At 49.6% G+C, this 8,628-nt stretch overlaps 1 protein-coding gene across 1 annotated transcript in view; it reads left to right on the top strand.

Annotated features, from left to right (window-relative positions):
* GLP1R (glucagon like peptide 1 receptor) overlaps positions 1–8,628 on the top strand; it is a 39,978-nt gene that overhangs the window by 11,625 nt on the left and 19,725 nt on the right. Inside the window, 3 exon segments of the mRNA XM_027771885.1 lie at positions 2,200–2,318; positions 2,660–2,766; positions 8,012–8,165. Coding sequence (XP_027627686.1) covers positions 2,200–2,318; positions 2,660–2,766; positions 8,012–8,165 — 380 coding nt within the window.

Raw genomic sequence — 8,628 nt, 5'->3', positions numbered from 1 at the left:
CCCCAGGCCCTGCCAGCTTGGGAAGCGGGCTCCGTCCTGACTAACGGCTGGTTCGGTGGTTTCAGCGCCCCCCCCTTGGGCTCCTCACTGCGCCTTCTCTTTCCCGCTGGCCCCTGCTCCTCCCTGCTTTCTCCCTGCCTCCTCCATCAGGCTCTGTCACCGGTCTCATTCCTCATGGAGTCAGCCCTGGGCCCTATCACTGTTCCTGGGGGAGCTACAGCCAAAGCCTGGTGTAGTTTCATTCCAGAAGACTTGACCCCACTGAGGAATTTCAGGTAGCCACACAATAGGGAAGGGAGGCGTTTGCAAGCCTGAGAGAAGAAGCCCTGCAAGGTGCTAGAATCAGACGACGTGCCCCTCGTCTCTGCCTTGTGTAGACACCTGGTCATGCTCATAAATGCACTGGAGAGGCCGCGGACACCGCTATTCCCCCTGCGGAAGTTCCCGCAGATTGCCAGGTTTTTCTCTCTCCCAGGTGAGGTCTCTTAGAATGCAGGTTCCTGCAGAAGGAGCAGTGCTGAGCTGACACCCTGCAGTACCAGATCATTGTCTCCTGAAGAGGTCCTGGTCCAGGGTTTATTTATCAAAGGAGTTGGGTGAGACGAAAAAGGGCAGGGAGGCTGCATTGGATCCCAGGGGCAGGTCCTAGAGGGATGCCACCAGGCCCAACGGGAAGTCTCCCAGCCATGTATCCTGGTGGGTGGGCTGGAAATAGAACCCCTATCCTAGCTGGCTCTGTGCCTCTGTGGGGGTGCAGCCAGGGCTCCCCATCACTCACGTGTAGGCTCATGAACCTTCGCCCAAGATCTGGTTCTCACTGCTGTCTCTCTGGGGGCCTCTCCTTCACGCTGCACCTTCCTCCCACCTCTGGGGAAGCTGGTCTTTACCATCTTTTAGCCTTTAAAATATATATATATATAAAAAAAGTCTGTTCCTGGCTCCAGCTGCCCTCCTGGCCCCTGTGTGCCCCAGCTCACTCCCACTCACCCCCACTGGCGTGCCAGATTTCCTGCCCTGGGGCCAGACTGAAGTCCTGGAGGGCGGAACTAAACAAAAGGAGGTGTTTCTTCTTGGACACAGGACACAGGACACACTTCCCTCTCCTGGCCTCACAGCAAACCAGGTCCCGTCCAGCTGCCCGAGGAGGTGACAGTAGGGCTTGGTAGGGGGCTGCCTCAGCACCGGTTGTCCAGGTGGGATGTTCATGGGCAAGGCGACATCCCATCCCAGCTCTGCAGGGCCTGTGTCTGGTCTCTGTTGCTTTGCATTTACGCCGTTCCTTTCTGAGGATTACTTTGTTTGTTTATTTGGGTTTTTTTCTGTGTATCTTGATTCCCTAAAGCCAAGGACCATGCCGCCTCCATCAGACTGGGGGCTCTGGGAGGAATGGACCCCACCCCCAGACTAGGACTCCAAGGGCGATGGGCGTCCCTCATGGCTGGGCTGCCTGGAGGCGGGAGCTGGGTTTCTTCTTTGAGTGGGGGCTGTCCGAGGCACAGGTTATCTTTGCAGACGAAGTATTCCTTTCAAGTCCGGTGGTCTTCCAGGGCAGCTCTGTGTCTCCTCCATCAGATGGGCACTTGTTAAGGGCAGGACTGTGTCTCCGCTTAGACGGGGCCCTTTAAGCAGGAGCTGCCTCTCTTCTTCTCTGTCACGAGTTCAAGGCCCGCTTTGCTCCCAGGGCCCACTCTCCCAAAGAAGTGTGGGAGGAAGGTGAGGGCTGAGTCCTGAGATCAGAAATCACATGGAGTGCCTCTGGGGTCAGGGCAGGCACTGCTGGTCAGTGCCAGGCCTGTCCTAGTGTGAGTGGACACTGGCGGCAGAGACGCGGACTGGGACTAAACTCAGCTCAAGGACACGGATTCATCAGGCTGCATCCCTGGGTGGCCAAGAGCAGAGGCTAAGGGCGGGCCGGGCAGCCGTCACCTTGGCGACCCCTGTCCTGTCCCTGGGCCAAGAGGGCAGATGGCAGAGAAGGAAGAAGGTAGGCGTGTGAGTGTGTGAGTGAGTGTGTGTGTGTGTGTGTGTGTGTGTGTGTGAGTGAGTGTGAGTGTGTGTGTGAAGAGGGTGTTGCTGACTCAGAGGGGTCAGTTCTGGGGGAACAGGGATGACCCTAAGGATGGGACGGCAGGAGGGCACCTCGCGTTGGGCAGCTGCCAGAGTCCGGGCCCGGGCTCAGCTGCCAGGTCTCCGCCCCAGTGCTGCAGGGCCACGTGTACCGGTTCTGCACGGCCGAGGGCCTCTGGCTGCACAAGGACAACTCCAGCCTGCCCTGGAGAAACCTGTCGGAGTGCGAGGAGTCCAAGCGAGGGGAGAGAGTGAGTTGATGGGGATTCTGAGCCATGGGGTGGGTAGCAAGGTCTCAGCCCCATTGGAGCGGAGACCCCAGGCACTTGGCGGGCCTATCCATGGGCATCTCATCCATCCCCTGCCTTGGGGGCTTTGCACACGGCACTCTCTCCACAGAGGTGGTGTGTGCACCTCTCTGGCCCCCCAAATCTAAGGACTGTCACCACGAGTTATTCTCTTTCTCAGTTCTAGTGCCTGCCGGGGCTAGGCTCAGGGCCCCATCTCGTCCGTGTCCCCTGGGGAAGCAGAATGTGGGAGAGAGAGGACAGGCACTGCCCCATGAACACGCGTGTCCCCTGTGTGCACACAGAGCTCCCCCGAGGAGCAGCTCCTGTCCCTTTACATCATCTACACGGTGGGTTACGCACTGTCCTTCTCGGCTCTGGTTGTCGCCTCGGCCATCCTCCTCGGCTTCAGGTAAGGGGGCTGAGACCCTGGGAGGGGGCCTGTGTCATCTGAATGTTTCCAGATACAGGGCTGTAATAGTGCAGCAGGTCCACTCCAAAACTTTCCAGAGAGCCCCTGCGTGGAATGAAGCTGAAAACATGGCCGGCAACACTGTGAACGTAGTCAAATCTCCACTGTGTGAATGCGAACATGCACACTAACGAAAAGGAAAAAGACTGAAACCAAAAGAACCACCACACATGTACCGCCCCCCCTGCATGTTCACACACATGCAGACACACACACACACACACACACACACTCTCATAACATTGGGTACTAGGAGTACGGAAAATCCTGGGAAATCCTCGCCAGTGAGTGTAGTGTAACTTAAATAATAAAGAATCAAAATGATTTCAGAAAAGATCTTAGAGATTATAGAGTCTTTTTAAAAAAGAATTAGTTTATTTGACTTTATTTATTTATCGATTTATTTATCTTTACATTGACTTGAGAGGGAGAGAGAGAGAGAGAGAGAGAAAGCAAACCACCAGGTCCAAGATTTGAACCATAGTCGGCCATGTTGGAATCCAGCGCCCTTAACCACAGCACCATCTGCTGGCCTAGGGATTATAGAATCTGTTCTCCTTGGAGCTTGCCAACTTGAGAGGAAAAGTTCCTCCTTACTTCAGCTGAGGCGTGACATTCCTTTCAGACTAGAATTGAGGGAGCAAAGGTTTTTCCCCGTCCCCTCTGTACTTAGCAGGGGCGGCCAGGGGAGCGGGGTCAGGCACAGAAGGGATTCTGGGGAAACACTTCAGAACACAGGTCAACAGGACCAGGGGAGGCAGCATCCTGCCTCAAAGGCACCTGGCATAGCCCTGGGCACACTGCACTTCAAATGCACTCGCTTGATGAATCTTCTCCTTTTTATAAAGTTGTATTGATTTTATCCATGATAGAGTACATACATGCACAAGGGAGAGAGGGAGACAGAGAAGCATCCTTGACAGCGTCTCATCAGGCTGCGATCCCCTGGCCCCAGCTCTCCCTTGTCAGGGTCTTGGGCATGTGCGCATGCGCCTAGCCTGGGTATCAGAACCTGCTGTCAGCCCTGTGTGCGGTTCAGTTTGCTACTGGCGGCACCCCCAGGCTGGGCCTCTCCTCTTTTCTTATGAAGTATTTCAGAGACTCAGAACCACAGTGACTGACAAGGTCACCTGTGCACTCACCATCCGACCTAAGAGCTAAAGCTTACCCATACTGCCCTGGGAGCCCTCTCCGTTCACGTCCCTCTCCCTGCACCACCCCCACCAGAAGTGACCCTTGAATATACTCCTTATAATCCCTCGCATTTCCCTATATGTCCACCACATTCATAAGTATCTATAAATATAAATATATATATACACACACACACACACACACACACACACACACATATATATATAATGTAGTTCTATGTATTTTTAATAGTATCTTGTATATCTGTCTTGGTCTGTTTCTGCTGCTATAACAAAATAGCTTAGACTGGGTAATTTATAAATAATAGAAATGTGTCTTGGATGTGGAGGCCGGCAAGTCAGGGCTCCCCGTCTGTTGCCTTCTCTCTGTGTCTCACAGGAAGGGTGAGCACTGCCCAAATGTGGCTGAAGGGCATAAGGGCTCACAAACTCCCTCAGGCCTCTTTTATAAGGGCGTTAATTCCATTCACAACAATGGAGCCTTGCCTCTTAAGACTAAGAAGGCCCCACATCTTCATACTGCTGCATTGGGAATTACATTTCACCATGAATGTTGGAGGTACACAACATTCAAACCATAATACTGTTCTTCTGCAATTCATGTTTTGTTCCTACATTATGGTTTTGTGAGGTTCATTCCCCTTGATAAAGGTAGTTCTATTTCATTACTTTTAACTGTCATTTTGTATTTTGTTGTAGGATATAGCACAGTCTATTTATCTGCTATCCTTTTAATGGACACTTGCAGTGTTTCTTTTCTTCTTTCTGAATTACAAACCCTGCTACAATGAAAATTCTTTTTTTTTTTCTTTTTCTTTTTTTAGAGAGAGAGATTTTGCAATAGGGCACATGTGATTGGCAAAGAAACAGAGAAAGACAGAAAGACAGAAAAGGGAGAAATCACCCTCTGGGGGGATGGCCACACCACAATCCCTTCTCCTCCACTTTTCTCTCAGCATTTTGGACATGCATGCACACGTACCTGGTATGAGTTTTAGGCCGCTGGGTCGGGGACTTAAACCATGGTCAACCACATGGGAGTCCAGTGACATAACCATTACGCCATCTGCTAGTCCCTACAATGAGCATTCTTACCTGTGACCTCTTGTGCATCTCTCGAGGGCATATAAGTGGGAGTAGAGTGCCCAGTTCAAATACTTTCTGTTTTTGCAAACTTGCCTGGTGTTGATAAGTTGCTTTCTACAGGGGTCATAACCAATCTGTCCTCTCACCAGCAATAAGAGATTGTTCTTTGTTTAACATTGTCATCCATATTTAGCATTTTCAGACTTAATTGTTGCTAATCTGAAATGTGTGAAATCTCCTTGTGATTTTAATTTGCATATCCCTGATTCCTAGAACGATCAAGCATTTCTTCATGATGTATTCTATGAATTACTTATTCACATTCTTTGCTTACTTTTTTTTTTTTTTTTGAGAGAGAGATTTTTGCTATAGGGTGCATGCACTTGCTGGAGAGACAGAGAGACAGAAAGTGAGAAATCACCCCTCAGGGGTGATGGCCACACCACAATCCCTTCTCTTCCACTCTCCTCTTGGGATTTTGGCACGCGCCTCTACGCGCTGGCATGAGTTTCAAGCTGCCACTGTCAGAACTTGAACTGTAGCTGCCTACATGGGAGTCCAGTGACGTAACCATTACACCTTCTGCTGGTCCCCTTTGCTTACTTTTTATTAGCTTATCTGGATTTTTCTTTATTTTAAGCATTTATTACATAATCCGGATACTAATCTAGGATGTAATCTTGTTTAGTCTATGGCTTATTTTTTCACTAATTTTATGGTACTTTTATCCTTAAAACTTCCTAATTTTAATGGAATTAAATTGATAAAATTTAACAATTTATAAAAATAATTTTATCAATTTATAAAAAAAAATTATCTTTTTTTCCCAAAGAACACATTTCTTTGTGGCTTTACCTAAGTAATGTTTACTTATCCTAGGGTCATAAATACAGTCACCCTTATTTTCTTCTAAAAGTTGTCAAGTTCTGCTCTCCTTTTATGGTTCTTAGATCTACCTGAAATCTCTTTCTGTGTAGGCTAAAAATAGAGTATTTCATTTTATTTCTCATATATGCATGTGACTAATTGCCGTGGTGCCATTTATTGGTGGCCCACCCTTTCCTCCATGGTTTGCAGCATCCCTTCTACCATGCCCTGAGGCCCACATATGTGTGGACTGGTTCCTGGCACCTATGCCTTCCTATTGGTCTAGGGATCTGCCCCTGTCCCCAACCTCATCTTTCCTGAACTACTTCAGATTTAGTAGAAATCTCAGTTCTCATATAACGAGGGCCCCTTGGTGGTTCTTTAAGAGTATCTGGACTGACCCTTGGCTTTTCTTTTAAAATTTTAAAAGTTCCATGGGGGAGGGGGACAACTCTGTTCAAATTTTGACTACGGCTGCATTGAATTTCTCAATTAATGTGGGAGAACCCACTCCTTTAAGATAGTGATTTTTTTTTCTTTTGGAGAGGTTTTCGCTATAGGGCGCGTGCGCTCGCCAGACAGACAGAGAGAGACACGTAGAGACAGAAAGCGAGAAATCATCCCCCAGAGGGGATGGTCACGCCGCAATCCCTTCTCCTCCATTCTCCTCTCAGGATCTTGGGCATGCACGCACACGCGTCCGGCGTGAGTTTTAAGCCACCGGGTCCGGGACGCGAACCGCGGTCGATTACGTGGGAGTCCAGCGACATAGCCATTACGCTAACTGCTGGTTCCCAATAGTGATTTTTTTCTGTTCATGCATGTGGTTTATCTGTGTATCTCCCACTAATTTAAGTCTTCTCTAAGGAGTTTAAGTAAGATTCATCATTTCCTCCACAGAGATCTCACCCACATTGCTTTAGTCTTATTTCCAGGTAGTCAGTTAAGAACTTCACAAATGGGCTGGCCTGTAGCACAGCTATTGAGTGCAGTGCATAGGGAGCCAGATCTCACATGGCTGACCACTGTTCAAATCCCAGTCCCAGCAGCTTGAGAGACATTCCAGGCACATGCGCGTGCATGCCGAAAGCCCTGATGGGAAGGAGAAGAGATTACAGTATGATCCTGCCTCGTTGGGGGTGTTTTTTTCCTCTCTCTCTAGTGAATGCTTGCACCCTCTGGTAATTTCAAACATAAACTAAAAAAGAAAAGAAAGAGAAAGAAAAATGATAAATGAATTATTTTTTTAAATTAACCATTCATTTATTTATTGCTCATGTATATATAATCTAATTTGCAGCCTTACTGAGTTCTCCTATTCATTCTAATCATGTCTGTGAATTCTCTTACATTGTCTATGAAGATACCCTATCACCTACAAAGAAGGACCGTTCTATTAATTTCCAGTTTTGATACATATTTTCCCTTGACTTATGATAGTGCCTAGGAGCTGTAGTACAACATTAATGTAGAAATAAGGCTGATGTACATCTTTATTTTATTCCTGATTTTAAAGGAAATGCTCCCACCGTCTCTCAGTTAAGAATGACGTTTGCTCCCGGTCTGGTAGGCTGGATATCAGGGTAAACCACGCTCTGGTGTTTCCAGTTTGCTATGCGTCTCTACATGAGAAGATATCAAAACTGTCCCTAACTGTCCCTAGCACTGCCTGAACTCCCACGATGTGCCTAGCCTCGGTCTGCCTGTGTGAGGCCGGCCAGAGGCATTTAAGACATGGGCCTGCCATGAAGAAGCAGAGCAGTGTCCATGGGGAAACTGATCCTCACACCCAGATCTCTTTGGTTACCCATGGCTTTTATAAAAGAAGATGCTGCAGAGCAAAGAGTAGAATTCGGGTGGCAGGAGCGGCAGGGACTACAGAGCTGACGGCTTCATGGAGGGGCAGGACTTGAGGACCAGAAGCAGTTTTGAGGTTACGGGGAGGGTCTGCAGAGGAAGAAAGGCACACACCCCACCCCAGAGCTGGGGAGGTCTGATGGGTGTTGGCCTGAGAACCGGGGGTGGTGGGAGCAGAAATGCTGGCCATTTGCCAGGGAAGAGCCCCGTTTCTCCCTCAGACACCTGCACTGCACCCGGAATTACATCCACCTGAACCTGTTTGCGTCCTTCATCCTGAGAGCACTGTCCGTCTTCATCAAGGACGCGGCGCTCAAGTGGATGTACAGCACGGCTGCGCAGCAGCACCAGTGGGACGGCCTCCTCTCCTACCAGGTGGGTGGTGTGTTCCGGGGTGCCCGGGGAGGGAGGGGCGTTGGCAAAGACCAGCCTCTACCAGCCCACCCAGGCCTGGGGCAAGGAACGGCAAAAGCTGCCCGGCCCTAGCCTTGGGGAGTCCCTAGTCTGGAGGGAGAGGGGAGGCCCCAGCCTAAAGGAGGAGACATGCCCTAAGGAGTTCTCAAGTCTGACTCAGGGCATGGTCTTTGGGGACAGACCTGCGTGTGAATCCCAGCTCTGCCACTTACTGAGCGTACAATGCGGGGCATCACTGAACTTCTCTGAGGCTCAGTTTTCTTTCTTTCTTTCTTTCTTTTAAAGAGATCTTTGCTAGGCACCAGCAGTTGGCATAATAGCTATGTCGCTGAACTCTCATGTAGTTGAGTCCTGGACCCGGTGGCTTAAACTCATGGCGGGCCCGTGTGTGTGTGTGTGTGTGTGTGTGTGTGTGTGTGCGTGC

The sequence above is a fragment of the Tupaia chinensis genome, unplaced genomic scaffold, assembly GCF_000334495.1.
Source record: "Tupaia chinensis unplaced genomic scaffold, TupChi_1.0 Scaffold000238_1, whole genome shotgun sequence".
NCBI lineage: Eukaryota > Metazoa > Chordata > Mammalia > Scandentia > Tupaiidae > Tupaia > Tupaia belangeri.
This window is presented reverse-complemented; position numbering and strand designations above follow the sequence as displayed.